General features: G+C 41.5%; 1 protein-coding gene across 1 annotated transcript; it reads right to left on the bottom strand.

Annotated features, from left to right (window-relative positions):
• Positions 1–1,425: 1,425 nt before the first annotated feature.
• LOC115153318 (bcl-2-like protein 11) lies at positions 1,426–20,093 on the bottom strand. The gene is made up of 4 exons (XM_029698640.1): positions 19,760–20,093; positions 17,619–17,986; positions 15,805–15,935; positions 1,426–4,389 (listed from the first exon to the last, which is right to left on the bottom strand). Exons 1-4 carry the CDS (start codon positions 19,774–19,776, stop codon positions 4,261–4,263), a joined length of 645 nt encoding a protein of 214 aa, XP_029554500.1. The 5' UTR covers positions 19,777–20,093; the 3' UTR covers positions 1,426–4,260.
• Between the last annotated feature and the right edge of the window lie 35 nt (positions 20,094–20,128).

Genomic DNA, 20,128 nt, shown 5'->3' with positions numbered 1-20,128 from the left:
CACACACACACACACACACACACACACACACACACACACACACACACACACACACACACACACACACACATCCCCTCTCAGGAGGTCAACTCCAGCTGCTGACGTTTGAAGAAGAAAGGAGAGAAGGGGAAAAAAATGGTTTAATCTTGTGATTATCAAAGGGACGAGTGATGAGCTCAAAGAAACTACTCAACATTTCTAAAATTCATTACATTTTCAAAAGGGGGGGGGGCATAAAGGGAAGACACTAAAGTTAAGTTCAACATTAGTCTCACATGAAGTATTTCAAAGCACTCAACAGAGGAAGAGATTTGACTGGGGTCTCTGACCACAGTATCCTAAGCACGTTGCCTCTTGGCTTTAGCGCAGAGAGGTAAAAACAGACTCTGATTAGATACAGAAAGAATGGATTTTCACTGTGCATTTCAAGCTGTAGAGGCTGTCATTGAAAATCAACCATCTCTAAAAGCCTATGACTGTGAAATAGCACCACTGTGCTATACCAATACACTACAAATGGCATGGCTTCTTATAGTTGGGTCTTTAGTGATCCTTCAGGTAGTAGTCCACCACTTTGGGTATTCCACTGAGTCAGTGGTGAAGAGGGTGGGATTCAGGGCTCAGTTTGGATCTCTACAAAGCTCAATTAGTCAGCTAGTCTGTTTTGGATAAAGACAATGGCTGTGTGTGTCTGCTGTTAGGCTGTGAAACTCAAGTTCATGTAAACTCTCACCAAGCAGCTGAACTTTAATAATACTTAGCTGATATATATTGTGGGGTCATCATGCTCGAATTCAGACACATGCTCAAGTGTGTGTGTATGATAGAGGAGTTCAGATCGTTCTTGATTCATTTGACTCATCTTACAATTCGTACGCAAGTTTCAACCGAATGTTTACACCTCAGGCTGAATAAATACCTACCCACCGTACTGTCCTCTCAATAGTTTACCTTGCCACTAAGTGGATAAAAGGTTTTCTTTATACGGATACTGGAATTCACCCTAGACTGTGCACAGTCACATGGAGCTTAGTGTAGCAGCCACTGACTGGCTCAATATGGGATGTATAATTATCTCAGGCTGTTTGTGCCAAGCTAGGGAAGGTACCGTACTTTCCATGTCCTGCAGATGATCAGAGATAAGCGTGGCCGCCACACACAGGAAGAAAGTCCTCTTTTTACAGACACACAAATGAATAGTCTTTTCTATTTTCACCTGAACCCAAATAGTCATGTTTGAGAATGTACATACTGTATGACACTTACAAAAATGTAGACATGTGTTAATGAGAGTTTGCACTAAAGATATTTCGCCACACATTTTCCTTTGGTCAAACTTTCTATGAATTGCCTGTGATTAATTCCATTATGACTGCAATATGAGTGGTCCTAGTTATAGAACAATGACAGGGGCTTACTAACTTATCATTAAAAAGAATGTGGTTTAATCAACAATGAAAGAAGATTCCAGAAACACATTTTTAAAAAGATGAAAAAAGGCTTTATACAGGCACAGCATTATGCACAATTTAAATCACAACCGTAAAACATTTCAGTGCAAAAAAAAGAACTGAAAAAAATTGACATTTTGCTACAAATGTACTGGGTCCTGTGAGTCAGATAAATCAGTTTATGTCTGTCTGCGCTCAGTGCAAAAGGGTCCTGAACAGACAGAATTCTGGGACAGTAATCAAAGTGCAAGAGGGACACACCTGTACTTCCTCCACCAAGATGACACTGGTTGAAATTCATGGCTCTTGCTAAGGAGAACTTGGGAATGTTGCGGATCAAAATGAAGTTATTGTATGTGTCTGGGAAAAATGCTATTTCTATCTATGGTCTGGTCTCTACCCATTAAGAAGCATGGACAGTATGGACTATAGATATCAATCCATTGAGTGACAGCAGAGTACATGGAACCATTGGCTGACTGTCTGAGAAGTTTCCATATCAGTTTCAGAAGGTGAAAATTCAGCTTTCAGTTGTTCTCTTGGAAAGCCTCTACACTCGACAACACCCTTCTGAGATACACAACTTTGAAATGAGGTCTTTGGTTTCATTTGACAACACCAAAAAAGAAAAGACAGTCATACAATATATAAAAGACAATTTTGGTACAAAGAAAAACATGACGGAATGATACGCTTCTCAATAAAAATTGGGTTTGCAAATAATTTCATCAACTAATACCTTACATTTCGTCTACATGGCCAGCAAAAATTAAAAAAAATCTAAAAGGCAGATGTTTGGCAATTAAAACCTCTAATGAGCTGTAAGTGCTATGTTATTTTAAAGATAGGCTTTTATCAGCACATTTCATACTGTTAACATTTCATTCCATGGATAACATTTATTGAACTGTGGGTGTGAAATGAATTTTCAAATCAAATACTGGCAGACTGACAAATATGAGGCAATGGAATCAAAAGGGTGGCCAAGGCAATTGGACTGAACCACGCCTATACTGTACTATACAATAAGATCTAACCAGCAAAATTACAGTGTAATCAATCTTTGGCTCACACAAGAGGACACATAAAATTTCAAACCAACCCATGGTGCACAATGTGGTAGCATGTAACATTCAAAGTAACCCTACTTCAATTTTTGTTTATCGTTAAAGGCCCAATGCATCTGTTTTTATCTCAATATCAAATAATTTCTGGGTAACAATTAAGCAAGTGCCTTACTGTAATAGTTTTCCATTTAAACTGTAAAAAAGAAACAAAAATAGCTTTTTAGTAAAAAACTATTTCTCTAGCAATAATTTTGTTAGGACTGTCGGAGTGGTCTGAGTATGTCATCTGAAAACTAACTGTTATTGGCAAAGAGGTTTGGAACTCTTTGTTATTGGTATATATTAACTTATACTGCCTGAAATTCCTTCACACTTTTAAAGTGATATTTTCATCAAAACACAGGAAAAACAGGATTTTGACTGCACTGGGCCTTTAAAAAAACCATTCATACTACCACAGATCAGAAATACAACAATTTTTCAAGAATTTGAATATAGATCCTTCAAGGTTGTTGGCTGGTTTTTATCCCTGTCTATCGATCTAAGTTCTCAAGCACTGCAAGTCATCCCATCCATTACAACCTGTATTGAACCCATTGGCTCTCTCTGCCTGTTCCTCTGGCTAATGTTAGCTCATGGCTCTCCATTGACAAAGCCCTGCTCCCCTGGTGCTCAGAGTTTGGTTCTCTTCCAGCAAAGCTTCTATGAGCATTTAATGACCTGGCAGCGCTGCACAGGACTTGGCCGGGCCAACATGAGTGTCAGCTGGGCTAAGAAAGCCCTGACAACAGCCCGTCCGAGCTAAATGCTAAATGATAACAGCAATTATGTTTGACATCTGAAAAGGGGCAGGGTTAAACAAGTGAGACAACAGAATAAGGTGTTTCAAGAACTTACATTATTTGCCCTAATTCATGTACTTTTATTTAATTAAATATTATTATTTTAGGCATTGTATTTGCTATCACTGTTTTTAGCTGTTGTTGTTGTTCTTACAATTATTACTAACATCCTTGCTATTGTACTGAATATGTTTGGAAAGAAAATACATTTAAAAATGGTGCTTACAAATAATTTAATATTAAGATTTAAATGTCTGGGTCAATGGAGCCGGCCATGGAACTGGTTGCATCAAATTAGAATTGCAGATGATGTTTGGATGTGGAAAGGAAACAGTGAGAAGCCATGAGGACCAGGAGGACCAGACACAGCGCAGACTCGACACATCTGACCATGAGTAAACTCGCAAACAAATTAAATACCTAGGTGAAAAATAAATAGCTGCAAGAAAAAGAAAACAGCTCAGTAAAAAAGCCAGAAACTGTACAAGGCACATGTAACATCCACAAAGCATTATCCACATGGCATTATCCCTGTGAGTGCTCTGCAACAGGACACTCCATCTTTGGTGGTTTGATTAGGCCAGCTTTCCAAATCTGAGCAAGAAACATAGGTGCAAAATTCCAGTTGTTGGAGAATTCCCAAAGAAAGTATTCTCCAAAGCTGTACAAATTCCCTATTCCAACTTATCCTGGATCAGGGAATCTTGAGGCCATTCAAAGTTAAAAACCATCAAGACAAATTTGAATAGGTCCACATATGCAGGAGGAGAATTTCAATCTGAAAATGTAGCATTTTATATAATCACATATGTACAGGGTCTTTTGACAGAATTCTCCCAGGTGCTACAGTATGTGTCTGCTGGGTGCTGCAGGAATGGGATTGAGGCTTCTGTCTGCCCATCATCTTCTCTGCAGGATGATCTGTAATAGTCGTCCAATCAGGAGCCCCATCCACAGTAGGAAGGCGGGCTCTTGGTGCATCTGCTGCAGGTTTTCCTGGGCAACTTGACCGTTTCCTTCAGCAAGGCGCTGTGGAGGACACAGCGAAAGGAGCCCTGTTACATACACATACTCCTGTATACATAATCACTAAACATATACACAAACATACAGGATAAAGCATTCAACATTATTTCCATAACACATGGCGTAATAGTGCCATTCACCTGACAACCATAATGACCCGTGCTGTGTGTGGAACGCAGACAGCTGAGGTTTGCTGATAATACTGGCTATGGGCATGGCTGAATTTAACTGTGGTCAGTCCTTTCATGAGGGGTAAATTCTCCTCATCACATACATGCAGCCCTACAAACACAGAAATCAGGCAAACACAACTCGTTCCTGACATCCTGGTCCACTTCAACCCAAACCCTTGGTCCCTCTCCAGGTGTTAGGACCAGTGGGTTCACTCCACACTCAGACAAGAGGCCCAGACAAATACATATAATGTTCTTACATGTGTTTGTGCTCCTGTGATACAGTACCATGATGTGTTTGTGCTCCTGTGATACAGTACCATGATGTGTTTGTGCTCCTGTGATACAGTACCATGATGTGTTTGTGCTCCTGTGATACAGTACCATGATGTGTTTGTGCTCCTGTGATACAGTACCATGATGTGTTTGTGCTCCTGTGATACAGTACCATGATGTGTTTGTGCTCCTGTGATACAGTACCATGATGTGTTTGTATACGAATGAGTTTGGTAATGATGTGTACACAGCATTGAATTATAGAAGCAGAATTGAGCATTAAAGTCTGGAACCAACAGGACCCTGAACAGCTTCAACCCCCAAGCCATAAAACTGCTAATTAACCAAATAGCTACACGGACTATCTGCATTGACCCTTTTTGCACTAACTCTTTTCACTCATCACGTATACTGCTGCCACTGCTTATTATCTATCCTGTTACCTAGTCACTTTACCCCTACCTATATGTACATATCTACCTCAATTAACTCGTACCCCTGCACATCGACTCGGTACTGTTACCCCATGTCTATAGCCAGGTTATAGTTACTCATTGTGCATTTATTCCTCGTATTATTATCTTTCAATTATTTTTATATTTTTCTCTCTGCATTGTTGTGAAGGGCCCATAAGTAAGTATTTCACTGTTAGTCTACACCTGTTGTTTACCAAGCATGTGACAAATAAAAATGTATTTTATTTAAATGAGCAACCATGTTAACTGTATTTACCGTCTCAATTGAGGGTTAATGTTCTGCTCTTTGTGTCAACATTGCAATGTTGGTCAGAGGCCCTGCAAACGACCACACTAATCCTACAGCCTTGGGCTGAAGAGAACCCCAACATACCAGGTTTACGACATGAGTCATATCTCTTAATGAGCAATACAATGCAGCAGCAGTCATAAAGGCCATTCTATTAGGGCAGTACTTCAGCTCCAATGGAAAGGTCACTTCATGAACTAAACACAAATAGGGACATTTTTACTGTGAGGTGAATGGAAAGATTAGGGAAGAGATTGAGCCATTCTATTAGGTCTTCAGTGGTGCACTTGGACATGGCCAGGTCATGGTATCCTAATAATGAGGGATGGATGGACTACTCCCCTCACAGACAATTACCTCTGCAGACTTGGCATAGTGGAGGTGAAAACAGGTGGCTTTCTTGGCCAGGCCAGCACTTTGGCCTGAGGCCACTAGTTTGGCAGGGCTTTTGCGATAAGCGCTGAGCATTTCCCCTGTGGCCCTTTGGCAGAGGGGACGGAGGAAGCGTGATTCATTTTACAAGTATAAAATGAAGACAAAACACCAAGTCTGAGTTACACTTATCCCTTAGTGCTTCGAGGTGAAAAAAACAACTGTTTCTTACAGGAACTGTGCTGAAGTATGACTTGGGCATCGCTCCATTAGTAAATCACTGCAGGTGTGTGGATTCAGAGCAGCTTGGCAGGTAACCATACAGTGCAGACATTGTAAACCAGCCCTGTGCCTCAGGTATTCTGCTCTCAACAAAAGGATTTTAGCAACAAATGCAAGAGGAATATCAATGCTTGGTTTTACGCTAAATGAGTCGTGCCAAGAACCACAGAAACCTGGAGTGACTGTGAATAGTGTCTGAGGAAACAGGTGATGAGGAAGTGAACTTAAATTGAGGTGCATTAACTACTCTGTGAGATAGACTTAGAGCAGGACTGGAAACTTTGTAAGACCCCATTCTCATTCAGGCCAAACATGATGAGTTCATTACAGAATTGACAGATCGAAGGTTTGGCTAGATGTAAATGATGGTTCTGAAAGACTTAACAATAACTTAAAACAAGCTATTGAAAGGTTGTTTGATTTGAACATATCCTCATTCGAAGTTTAGGACTATTTAACAATGTGTGAAACAAATAGTGTATGTTCCTATGGTAAAGAGATTTTAATGGAATGAGATGGAAAGAGGAATGACTTCTATACTTACTGTAAGCTCTACAAATTAAACACATGCTGCCATTCCAGGCAGTGGTTTCAACACAGTGTAAACACATAGACTTGTATCCTGAGATTTGGCCATTGAGGCTGAGGGTAAAACCTCTCTGGTGTGTATTATAGTATCATGACTACATGTTGCATTTTGTATGGCATTATATAGTACACACAGTATGTAATCACATGCCACTTCACACCCCGATGCATGCAACATGAGAGGGTGGCATAAGGCAAATCAACAGGTGAATGATCCCTTTAATAATATGTTATTAGCTGGGGGGAGGGTACAGTAGAAAACCTATTCCAATATTACTTTCAAAGACTTTCGCTATTTCACGCTTAGCTGAAATGGAGTTAGTGTGTATTGTACTTGTTAGTTTCCTTAAAAATGGGATCAATTTCTCTTTCCCTTTAAGAATAATGTTAATACCCAAATTCACTAAATACACACACTGAACGTTTTACACCCACAACCAGAAAATTGGTACAATGTTGCAAACCATTAACACTTAAACCATGTCTCAAGTATAATGGATCAGAGCCTGAGTATTCAGCTGTTTCTGTGCCCAAAATGTGTTGTGGCATGCCGGCATCACACACAGACTGACTAATCTATCTCTGACAATTGATCTGGGGTGAGAGAACGCAGAATGCTGCACCACATGCAAGCAAAACAAAGAAGCCATGACTTACAAGACCAGAAGAACACTGAAAAACAATTCGACCAAATTGGGAGAGCAGACAGAATTTGGAATAGACAACATGAAATTAAAGTGACTCGCTAATACGTTCGCAGATGTCTGCCTGCAATTGCTGCCTGAGGAAAAACAAAGTTGTCACTGAAACACTCAATGCTACTCAGCTTGTGCTTTTATTTGATCAAAACAAGGTATTACACAGCTGCTTAAAATAGTTTCCAAACAGACAATCTTCTCTCTCCCTCTTTCTACAAGAGAAAGACTGCTGGTCCTAAGCCAAAATAACCTTGCATCACATATAAGATGGGGTGTCACCACTTTCTAAGGAAAATCACTGAGTAACAAACCCCATTTAAAAACAGAATAGAAACTCAAAAAAGAAGTCAGCTGCCATGTAAATGCTCAGATAATTTGGGTGGCAAAATGCAGACATTAGTTCTCTTAGAATACAACATGTTTCTGTGGCCAGACATCTGCTTTGCATTAGCAGGGTGCTTGTCCTTTTCCTTCACGCTACTATCTGCCATATCTACCACTGGAGATACGTCTCACCAGAACTGGGCTCCAATAGTACTTGGATTTCTTTCAAATACTTTAGCTGCACTTTATTGAGCAGGCCTGGTGCAATGGAACCAATGGAATAGTACCCAAAAATGAAAACCCTGCACATCTGTCAGTCTGGGAAGGTTCAGTTAAATGCTCAAAGTATCAGAGGAGTGCCCTGAATTAACTCCTCCTTTTTCAGTACACAGGACAGAGCACCTTCACATGCAAAGTTAACTTCACAGCATTGCCACCACTAAACACACACGCAAGCAACGCAGAACCAGATGAAGAGAGTATGGAGACACCCAAACCCACAACACACTCAAAGACTTAACAGTGGACCAACTCCACTTAGAAGATCTTTCCAGTGCCTCTCACAAAGCATGACAACCGCTGGAGCCCTGGGTCCAAACTGACCCTGGGAGAAAGAGCCGGTCAAAGAGCAGGTCCGGAGGGCCAGGCCAGGCCGGGGCTGGACTGAGTGGGTCTCCATGGTGCTGGGTGAATGAGGCCTGTAAAGGCGGACCTGTGGATAATTAGAGACCACAGTGGGCTCTCTGAGAGCCTTAACCACAGGGTAGGAATAATGAAGCTGAGCAGTCACGTAGCCCTGCCATGCTGCAACACAACCACTCACTCACTAACCATCTGCCCAGTCACTATAACCTGACACTTCCTCCTCTGAGCTCTCTAACCCCAAAACTTGATCTTGATTGCGCACTCAGACAGCCAGAGTATTTTCCATAATGGCTATTAGGCAGAGATGGTGGGTGTGTGTGTGTGTGTGTGTGTGTGTGTGTGTGTGTGTGTGTGTGTGTGTGTGTGTGTGTGTGTGTGTGTGTGTGTGTGTAATAGCAAAACAAAATCAGGTCATCCTGAGAGTAATGTAGGTCAGTGGTCAGTTGCGTGGGTGGCCAGAGGCCATGGAGACAATCCGAAGTGAGGACTGGGAAGTCTGACAAATGACAGATCTGCAGATCAGTGAACATACTGCACAGGAGTTTTTTCTATTCACCTTAGGTGACACCTGAAAACACACAAACGCTTTGTTTACAAGGAAATAACTCACTAGCCAGGAGATACTACCTCTGATCCAGATACAAGCATTATGACAGTTATGGGCAGTTGAAAACGTATACATAAAGCCAGATGAAACACCTGCATTTGTCAGTAACACACAATGTAATAACCTGTATATAGAGTGCCTTCAGAAAATATTCAGACCCCTTGACTTTTCCATATTTTGTTACGTTACAGCTGTATTCCAAAATGGATTAAATAAATAAAAATCCTCAGCAATCTACACACAATACCCCATAACAACAAAGTGAAAACAGGTTTTTAGAAAATAAACAGAAATACCTTATTTACAGAAGTATTTAGACCCTAAATTGAGGTCAGGTGCATCCTGTTTCCATTGATCATCCTTGAAATGTTTCTAAAACTTGATTGGAGCCCACCTCTGGTAAATTCAATTGATTGGACATGATTTGGAAAGGCACACACCTGTCTATATAAGCTCCCACAGTTGACAGTACATGTCAGAGCAAAAAGCAAGCCATGAGGTCAAAAGAATTGTCCGTAGAGCTCCGTGACAGGATTGTGTCAAGGCACAGATCTGGGGAAGTGTACCAAAAAGATTCTGCTGCATTGAAGGTCACCAAGAACGCAGTGGCCTCCATCAATCTTAAATTGAAGAAGTTTGGAACCACCAAGACTCTTCCTAGAGCTGGCCACCCGGCCAAACTGAGCAATCAGGGGAGAAGGGCCTTGGTCAGGGAGGTGACCAAGAACCTGCTGGTCACTCTGACAGAGCTCTCGAGTTCCTCTATGGAGATGGGAGAACCTTCTAGAAGGACAACCATCTCTGCAGCACTCCACCAATCAGGCCTTTATGGTCGAGTGGCCAAAAGGCACCTAAAGACTCTCTGACCATGGGAAACAAGATTCTCCGATCTGGGGAAACCAAGATTGAACTCTTGGCCAAGCGTCACGTCAGGAGGAAAGTCACTCACGTCAGCACCATCCCTACGGTGAAACATGGTGGTGGCAGCATCATGCTGTGGGGATGTTTTTCAGAGGCAGGTACTGGGAGACTAGTCAGGATCGAGGCCAAGATGAATGGAGCAAAGTACAGAGAGATCTTGATGACAACCTACTCCAGAGCGCTCAGGACCTCAGACTGGGGCGAAGGTTCACCTTCCAACAGGACAACAACCCTAAGCACACAGCCAAGGCAATGAAGGAGTGGCTTCGGGACAAGTCTTTGAATGTCCTTGAGTGGCCCAGCCAGAGCCCAGACCTGAACCCGATCAAAGATCTCTGAAGACCTGAAAATAGTTGTGCAGCAACGCTCCCCATCCAACCTGACAGAGCTTGAGAGGATCTGCAGAGAACAATGGGAGAATACTCCCCAAATAAAGGTGTGCTAAGCTTGTCGAGTCATACCCAAGACTCGAGGCTGAAATCGCTGCCAAAGGTGCTTCAAAAAAGTACTGAGTAAAGGGTCTGTGATATTTCAGTTTTAGATTTTTTATAAATTTGCTACAATTTCTAAAAACCTGTTTTTGCTTTGTCATTATGGGGTATTGTGTGTAGATTGATTCAATAGTTTTTTTCCCTTATCAATTTTAGAATAAGGCTGTAACCTAACAAAATGTGGAAAAAGTCAAGGGATCTGAATACTTTCCGAAGGCAGTGTAGTTATTTAATAGACATTTGAGACAGATAGGAGACATATGTGACCCGTTTCAGGAAACTAGGCCTATGTCGCGGGTCACTACTTCACAGGAGAGCCATTTGGACGTACAAAAAAGGTTTTAATCAAAATGCGTTTTTTTGGAAGAAATACCTTCTCGAACATGTGAATTTTCAAGAGCCTTAATATCAAACTTGTATGCCATCTGTAAATATGTATAAAATTGTTAAATTATGAGTTTAGTTGGTTTAGCCACAGAAAAAGTCAGCAACCTTCCCGCTAGCCATGATTAACTGAGATAATAAGTGGGCTGGACATGCCGAGAGATGAATTTGGATTGGTCTGCCATATAGCATGCTTCTGTCTATTTGAGCTGGTCAGTATGTGTAGGTAATCCTGTCTAATGCTGCTTTTAAAAAAATATATTGCGTAGTAAAACTGCATTAGGGGAATTTGAGTATGATAGCTAAGGAGATGGAGAAAACACCTGTCTCCGGATTACAACTTCAAACTAAGGGAAACCATGGCATCCGTGACATCTATGATGTCTATGGGTAAGATAGTCTAGCTAGCTACATTTTCAGATATAACACATTTCTAATTTTGACATAAAGAATTTTCATTTCAAGTTAAAGTGTACTGTTAGCTAACATTGAACCTGGTTGGTTAGTTACCTGCAGATTCATGCAGGTTAGTAACATCATGAGTTGGAATTATGGTTCATTGTTTAGCAAGCTAGCTAGCTACATGTCTTAACAAAATACTCCACTATGCAAGTATACATTTCAATAGAATGTCATTGCAAGAACTGTTGATAGATGTAACTTTATCTGGTAAATTCGCTCTGGCTATCTACTCCGATTTCAGACCACAGTTAAGATTGTCTAGCGACCTACATTTTCAGATATTACACATTTCTAATTTTGACATAAAGTATTTTCATTTCAAGTTAAAGTGTACTGTTAGCTAGCTAGCTAACATTAGTTGACTGGCTCGTTACCTAACATTACGTGTATGATCTTATTATTCGTACCTCAGAATAATTTTCTTGGCTAGTTATAACCTAATGTTAACTAGCTAACTAGCTCCCATAGATTGGAAAGCAGCTGCTGTCATCCCCCTCTTCAAAGGAGGTGACACTCTTGACCCAAATTGCTACAGACCTATATCCATCCTACCCTGCCTTTCTAAGGTCTTCAAAAGCCAAGTCAACAAACAGATTACCGACTATTTCGAATCCCACCGCACCCTCTCCGCTATGCAATCTGGTTTCAGAGCTGGTCATGGGTGCACCTCAGCCACGCTCAAGGTCCTAAACGACATCATAACCGCCATCGATAAGAAACAATACTGTGCTGCCGTATTCATTGACCTGGCCAAACCTTTTGACTCTGTTAATCACCACATCCTCATCGGCAGACTTAGTAGCCTTGGTTTCTCAAACGATTGCGTCGCCTGGTTCACCAACTACTTCTCTGACAGAGTTCAGTGTGTCAAATCGGAGGGCCTACTGTCTGGACCTCTGGCAGTCTCTATGGGGGTACCACAGGGTTCAATTCTTGGGCCAACTCTTTTCTCTGTATACATAAATGATGTCGCTCTTGCTGCTGGTGAATCTCTGATCCACCTCTACGCAGACGACACCATTCTGTATACTTCTGGCCCTTCTTTGGACACTGTGTTAACAACCCTCCAGACGAGCTTCAATGCCATTCAACTCTCCTTCCGTGGTCTCCAACTGCTCCTAAACACAAGTAAAACTAAATGCATGCTCTTCAACCGATCGCTGCCTGCACCTGCCCGCCCATCCAACATAACTTCTCTGGACGGTTCTAACTTAGAATTTGTGGACAACTACAAATACCTAGGTGTCTGGTTAGACTGTAAACTCTCCTTCCAGACTCACATCAATCATCTCCAATCCAAAGTGAAATCTAGAATTGGCTTCCTATTTCGCAACAAAGCATCCTTTACTCATGCTGCCAAACATACCCTCGTAAAACTGACCATCCTACCAATCCTCGACTTCGGCGATGTCATTTACAAAATAGCCTCCAATACCCTACTCAACAAGCTGGATGCAGTCTATCACAGTGCCATCCGTTTTGTCACCAAAGCCCCATATACAACCCACCACTGCGACCTGTATGCTCTCGTTGGCTGGCCTTCACTTCATAATCGTCGCCAAACACATTGGCTCCAGGTCATCTACAAGACCCTGCTAGGTAAAGTCCCCCCTTATCTCCGCTCACTGGTCACCATAGCAGCACCCACCTGTAGCACGCGCTCCAGCAGGTATATCTCTCTGGTCACCCCTAAAGCCAACTCCTCCTTTGGTCGTCTCTCCTTCCATTTCTCAGCGGCCAATGACTGGAACGAACTACAAAAATCTCTAAAACTGGAAACACTTATCTCCCTCACTAGCTTTAAGCACCAGCTGTCAGAGCAGCTCACAGATCTCTGCACCTGTACATAGCCCATCCTTAATTTAGCCCAAACTACTACCTCTTCCCCTACTGTATTTATTTATTTTATTTATTTTGCTCCTTTGCACCATATTATTTATATTTTAACTTTTAACTTTCTTCAAACTACAAATCTACCATTCCAGTGTTTTTCTTGCCATACTTTATTTACTTTGCCACCATGGCATTTTTTTGCCTTTACCTCCCGTATCTCACATCATTTGCTCACATTGTATATAGTCTTATTTTTTTCTTCTGCATCATTGATTGTATGTTGTTTTACTCCATGTGTAACTCTGTGTTTTTGTATGTTGTCGAACTGCTTTGCTTTATCTTGGCCAGGTCGCAATTGTAAATGAGAACTTGTTCTCAACTTGCCTACCTGGTTAAATAAAGGTGAAATAAAAATAAAAAAAAATAAAAAATTGAACCTGGTTGGTTAGTTACCTGCAGATTCATGCAGGCTAGTAACGTCATGAGTTGGGATTGTGGTTCATTGTTTAGTTAGCTAGCTAGCTACATGTCTTAACAAAAGACTCCACTATGCAAGTAACCATTTCAGATGCGTTCATAAATTCAGTCTGGCCATCTACACTCTTGTCTGAGTGTGCCAGAGCGCAGAATAACTGATGAATTACCGAACGCTCAAAACCCATTGAATATGGCCGATGTCAGTAAACGTCTGTAAAAAAACGTAATTAAATTGTTGCCAGCAGCACAGTTACAGTCACCAACGCTCTGGATAACATGAAAACAGCATAACCAGCTCTGCTAGGGTGATTAAAATGGTCAGAGTTTGGGTGGGGGCTAAAGCTTAAGAGGGTGTGAACAATGCTGAATGGGTGCTGACAAAGAAGAGCTCTCCAGTAGATAACAAAATATTCAAACACCATTTTCTCAAAAGTGAGGTTTCAAGTTCATTAACTTTCAAAGCAGAATTATTTTCCCGTTGTTCCTCAAATGCAGTGTAAGATATACCATCTTGTAGCTCTGTGCTTTTATCCAACGTAAAAAAACACAATTTCAAATTTTGCTACATAAGACCGAATCAAGGCGGTCGGTCACATATGAGACAGCTCTAGATTCTAGACAGAGACAGTCTTGCAGAATTCCTCGCTCTGATATCAACCAAACACCTGAGACCAAAACACGGAACATAGAACACAACATGTTCTGCTTTTTATTGGGCTCATTGTTCTCAAAATACATACACCTCCCTCTAGCCAATACAGTACCACACACACACAAACAAGCCCTGTTCTGTTCTACAATGTGTGTTAAGTCTGAATCACAGCCTCATTTGTTGAAAGGTGTATAAAATATTTCTTTCTCCTCAGACATTCAGAGGCCATTAGTAACACAACATTTACCTCACAGCAAATCCTCACACACTCATTTGAAAGAAAAGTATGTGTCTTCAGTTAATCTTTTTGGTTATACAGACAAACTGTCCGCCTTCATGGGTACCAGACAGTGACTCTTGGGGATGAAGAAAACACATCATAACATTCTCAAATGCAAAGATACACAATGTCCACGACAAGAAAATCCCGGTGTTATGAGCTGGCAAGAAAAACTTATTTCATTTCAGCCAATTCAAGTCTGCTCAGATGGAGAGTGACAAGAAAGGAACATGGGAGAAAACTCCATAGAGTGTAAACAAAATATTTTCTCCAAAAATGAACACAACAAGCCTTGAGTATTAGTGTTGAAGTGTAAGAGTTACAAAATGAACCAGGAAACTGATAACCCAGGATAAGATGTATCACCAACTCACAGATATTGTTTAAGGTACAAAGACATGACAATATGCTGTAGATGAACAGCTGGCTGATTAATCCCCATGCTCACATACAAGCTACTGTACAATGTTGCAATAGCAGGTGCACAGATTTCCCTTTATCTTGCCTTCTGCACTATGCACCACAATTTCAATGTGGCTATTGGATCTGTCCTGTATCTATTATAAATAATGTTATCAAACCGGAGAGCACGCAGTACATAAGAAATTACAGCACAGAATGTGTCTATGCTAGGTCAAGGACACAAAGAAAGTATGGAAGCGTGAAATCATTTAGAATGGCACATGTTAAGCTGAGCACTTTATCAGCTCCATTTGATACAGTGCAGTCCTTGATATGGTTTGTAAATAAGGTGATGCAACCTCCAGAAATGTACTATGCAAGTAGCAAGAGAAGTAAAAAAAAAACATATGGCAGCACAGGCATTTTGTTCACCAGTGCTGCCATGACTTTGGCAGCAGCTCTGAGACAACACTTAAATTATTGACAATATCTAATGGGAAGATTAACTTTCCCCTGCCCTACAGTGACACCTGTGATTATCAAGACCCTGATATAATAATTTTTGCAGTGCCTATGTAGCATATTTGTACCCCCTGGATATTGAAGCTACCCATTCCCTGAAGAGGGTCCTTTAATTAAATGCTAACACCCCCAAAATGATGCATCTTCTGGATATAAGGGGCATTATCATTCTCATCATCACTTATCTGTGGCTCCTCCAAACCTGTGTGTGTATATACAGTAGTAGGTTACAAGACTCAGTGCTGGTGTGGTGTACCTACTCACATGTATGACGAGATCGTTAAACTCGTCTCCAATGCGCTGAAGCTCCTGACCGATCAGTGTCTCTGGCCACATGTCCCCTGCAGTTGGCGGTGGCCGTGGTCTATAGGGGTGGAGGGGGTTGGGCCACGCATCTGGTGGACAAAGAGCAAATGGCTGTCAGAACTCATTGGAACACAATCTAGTAACAAAGACCAAGCTACAGCATTACTAAGAGAAGGCCAGTATGACACTTCGCAGGCATGCCAAGTGGTTCCTATAGTGTGGTTAAGTTGTCAATATGAATGTGTTCTGATCTCTTTCTATGACTCACAGGTGTCATGAAACATGTGTCTAATATTTCTCATATCCCTCAGGGGCCCTGTAATATCAGTGGAACCATATGTTAATGTGGAAACACTTGACTTACTTTACTGCAAGTGGCCTGGTATAACATTGTTATAACACTGTCATAAAAGAGACATAACAATAACACAGCACAGTGACAATTCATGACATGCATCATGTCAACATTTCCCAAGATAAGTGTAGGACTGGTATTATGAAATGTGGCATTCTGTTATATTATGACAACCTTATGACTGAGTTATAAAGGATATTCGTCAAGAATCCTCAAGTAAAGTTGTCAAAATCAAAATGCCATTTAGGTCACCAAAAGCATTATGCCCTGAGAAGATATAAAACCACGGCTGTGGTGTTCTACATGTGCGCTAGGATCACTCATATCTGATAGTCAGAAAAGAATTCCTCCACAGTGTCTGTCTCCCTCAGGCAAGAACTGACATACGGTAGAAGTAAAACTGGAGAACATCTGTTATTCTCCACAAACATACTATTCAGACTTTATCTAAAGAAATGGATTTGAGTTGGAGCCAGTTCACTGACTTCCCAAGATCAGAGATAGAACAGTTGTTGTTCTCTACCCCATTAAGAGTGGCCTCTGGGATTAGAGATGTGGAGAAACACTACAGATAGAGATTTATCTGTCCCATATATCAGGCGGCTCCTAAAGAGAATGAACGGAGAGGAATCCTTGTCTGCTGCTGACAAAAGAGACAGAGGTCTATTTTGACTGGCCTATACTCAAATAAAAGGACACAAATTAATCAGGCTGCTCAATCACATCTATTATGCACTGTGCCTGTTTGTCCCTGTGTATTTCCTTTAGCTTGTCTTATATGACCATTAGCTTTGTCAGGGAATGTTATTGAGGTTGAGTGTAAATCTGTGTGCACGTACTGGTGCCTTTAACACTCATATGCACGCGCATGTTTTGCTATGACGTGTGCACACACACACACACACCCTGTCTGAGCCCAGGTGGATCCTTGGTGGCTTATGACACAACTCAGTAAACAGAGGGCAGATACTGTTCTTTAGAAACTTCCTGCTGAGGATGAATCCAACTGTTGGCTCATGGTCACGTAATTATGTTGGCTGGACACATGCAGATATGGTAAAGACTGCGATACTGAAGTAAATATAACAATAGACATTACAAACCGCCCAAGGAACAATAGCATGCAATAAACGAAGACGCATCCGTGCGTAATAGCCCCCAATCCTCCCCCCATATCAGTGAACACGCTACAAAACCAATGGTCCTTAATACGTTGGAAGACAGAGAATGTCGTCAACTGGTGTGGGTTAAGAGTTCAAAACAAAGTACACCTTCCGATTGACACAGGGGCATGGCACATATCATTATTTGCGCGTCAAGAATTTATCATGTACGCTATGGCATGCAGCTGCCCAACGCGGGCTGGGTAGTGAGTAACAACATTTATTTGTGCGACACAAGCAAGGGTGTGCCTTACCATAATCTCGATTGGTCTCCTGTGCTTGAGACATGCGCTGCAGTGCGTGAGTCATGACTTGGCTAGATGGGCTCGGAGTCTGTGTCGACTTGTTATCTTTCAATAGCGGGGAGCTTGGAATAGAATCGCTGTCGAACGAAAAATATCCACTGGATGACCTGGACAGTGTTCTGAACAACGGCGACCTCGACTGGAAACCAAGCAGACTATTCGGCATCATTATTCCTCCCCGTGACTGCTGGTCCCTTTCGCTGAACTGGGGGTTGTCAGTCGGTTCGGCACCGGAGGCTGCTCCGCCACCGGGATTCAATTCTCCGTATTTCCCTCTCTCAATTAGGATGGTCGAGCCATTGGACTGATTTTGTTGTCTGTAGGATAGATCAAGTATCAGAGTTAGGCTATTTTTATTATTTAGTCGGTGCAATGTTATTATTTGTTGGAGATTTGCTCTTGTGGACTCAAAGTCTAAACAGTCATACTTTATAGAATGTGTAGGCTAATAAAACAGAGCGCGTATGACTAAATATCCCGCCGGGTCGAGTCAAGTTGTTGACTCGGCTGTTATTTCTTCCTCTCCACGTAGGCCTATATCCATTATTTGTTTGGACAGAAGTGCTGATTACAGCATTTTTAGCAGGGGGAAACAGTTGGCATGAAGTTACGAGCCGTAGTAACTGCGTCACAACCCCATCTCCAAGCCAAGTTAACTTATTCTATCTGAAATGAAAGTTGTGAATAGCATAGTGTGCATCCCCAAGACAAATCTAGTTATAGTCTTGTTTTCGAAATTAATCTGATCGTTACTTGTATTGCATACTCGAATTGGTTCCAAATTACGCATGGAGGATCTCTTGCGCATGAAGGATCGCAGTCAGCGTACATTATTTCTCTATTAGGCCTATAGTCTACCTGTCGGCTTTATAATACTATAATACTTCATAATACTTTCAGTAGCCTATTATATATTAAATACTTACTCATATCAAATAAATTCAGAGTTAAATCGAAAGCCATATTTGAGAGACAACGAAAACGCAGTCAGACGACGAACAATAGAGTCACGCAATTTGTTGCTTGAGTGTCGGCAGACTCAGCACACATTCTACCAACATGTGTTGAAAGCAGACCTGATTGGATTAATGCCTCTGTGACTGACGGGCGAAAAAACGGCATCCAAAATCATAGGCTAGCAGCCAACTGGTCCATTATCGCCACCCACAGGTTGCAGTAGTAGCCTATCTCTTTTTACTTTGTCTTGAAATTGGAAACACAATTCGGCCCCTCGCCTTCACTGAATCACCCGAGAACAGGAGCCCCATTGTCGTGCAACTTCAACAGGTAGCACATTTACTGCTGGATAGACTGAGAAGAGTGAAGAAAGGTTCATGTGGAAAACAAAAGGAAACAAAACAATCAGGTGCCTGCTTTTCTCTCATTCCTATCCCCCCAAAACCGCCCTATAGGCATATTATAGACAACATCGCATTGTAACCAACAGGGCTACACAACATAGACTAAATCCAGGCAGTCGTGGGGAAAAAAAGTATATATATGGTATTTTTATAATATTCAATACCAATCCCACTAGGCACAGCCGTCAATTCAATTTATATTCCACGTTGGTTCACTGTCATATCATTGAAATTATGTGGAAATAACGTTGTTCCAACCAGTGTGTGCCCAGTGGGAATGCGTAGGCTAGTGTTTCAAGCTTTTCTATGATGGAAATAATAGGCTACTAAAGATAATCAGGAACGACGGACATCTGTTAAAACATAACTCGCCCACGCTAAACCGTTGTGCAGACACAGGAGGGACTTAATCAAAACAAGAAGTTTCTCCAATTAATGTTACATCGCGCGCGTCTAGGCGTACGCCGTGAGCCGAATACAACACTTTTGTTTCATTACGTAAAGACATGAATAGCCTATTTGATATGGTAGCCTACAAAATAAATGCATTTACACCAGACAGCATAATGATCTAAAAACGATTAATTAGGCCTATGTTGGTTAGTGAAGTCCAAAGTTGGGAGAGCGGCGGTGCGATTTTCTGTTATATTGTTTATTCTTAGTCTTCTGAAATTATAGCTATCAAAAACATAAAAGCATGCTATTTCCTCATGTTTATTTTGCACTCACCTGGACGAATCGGACATGTCCTTAACCGCTTCAGTAGCGCGACATAACAGTTGTTTATAACGGTAAAATATCTGAAAATACGCTTTTGAACTTCTTACATACGCGTAAAACGCAAAAGTTTAGAGCCCAGTGCCTTTTTGATCAGAAAACTACGATGTCAACATCGAAAGAATAGTGGTTCCGCCTTGTAAAAACAGATCCCCTACAAAATATACGTTGCTTGAAGGAGGGGGAAAAGCGTTCAACTCTTTTGTCTCCGGTGTGGATATCTCAGCTCAGCTGAGGATACTTCCTTGCTGTAGCAGCTCACTCGCGATTGATATAAAAAGTTGAAGCGTCTGGTCTGAGTCGAGAGTGGGATGACGCCTG

The sequence above is a fragment of the Salmo trutta genome, chromosome 18, assembly GCF_901001165.1.
Source record: "Salmo trutta chromosome 18, fSalTru1.1, whole genome shotgun sequence".
Lineage (NCBI taxonomy): Eukaryota > Metazoa > Chordata > Actinopteri > Salmoniformes > Salmonidae > Salmo > Salmo trutta.
The sequence above is the reverse complement of the archived record's forward strand: the minus strand, read 5'-3'. Positions and strand labels throughout refer to the sequence as shown.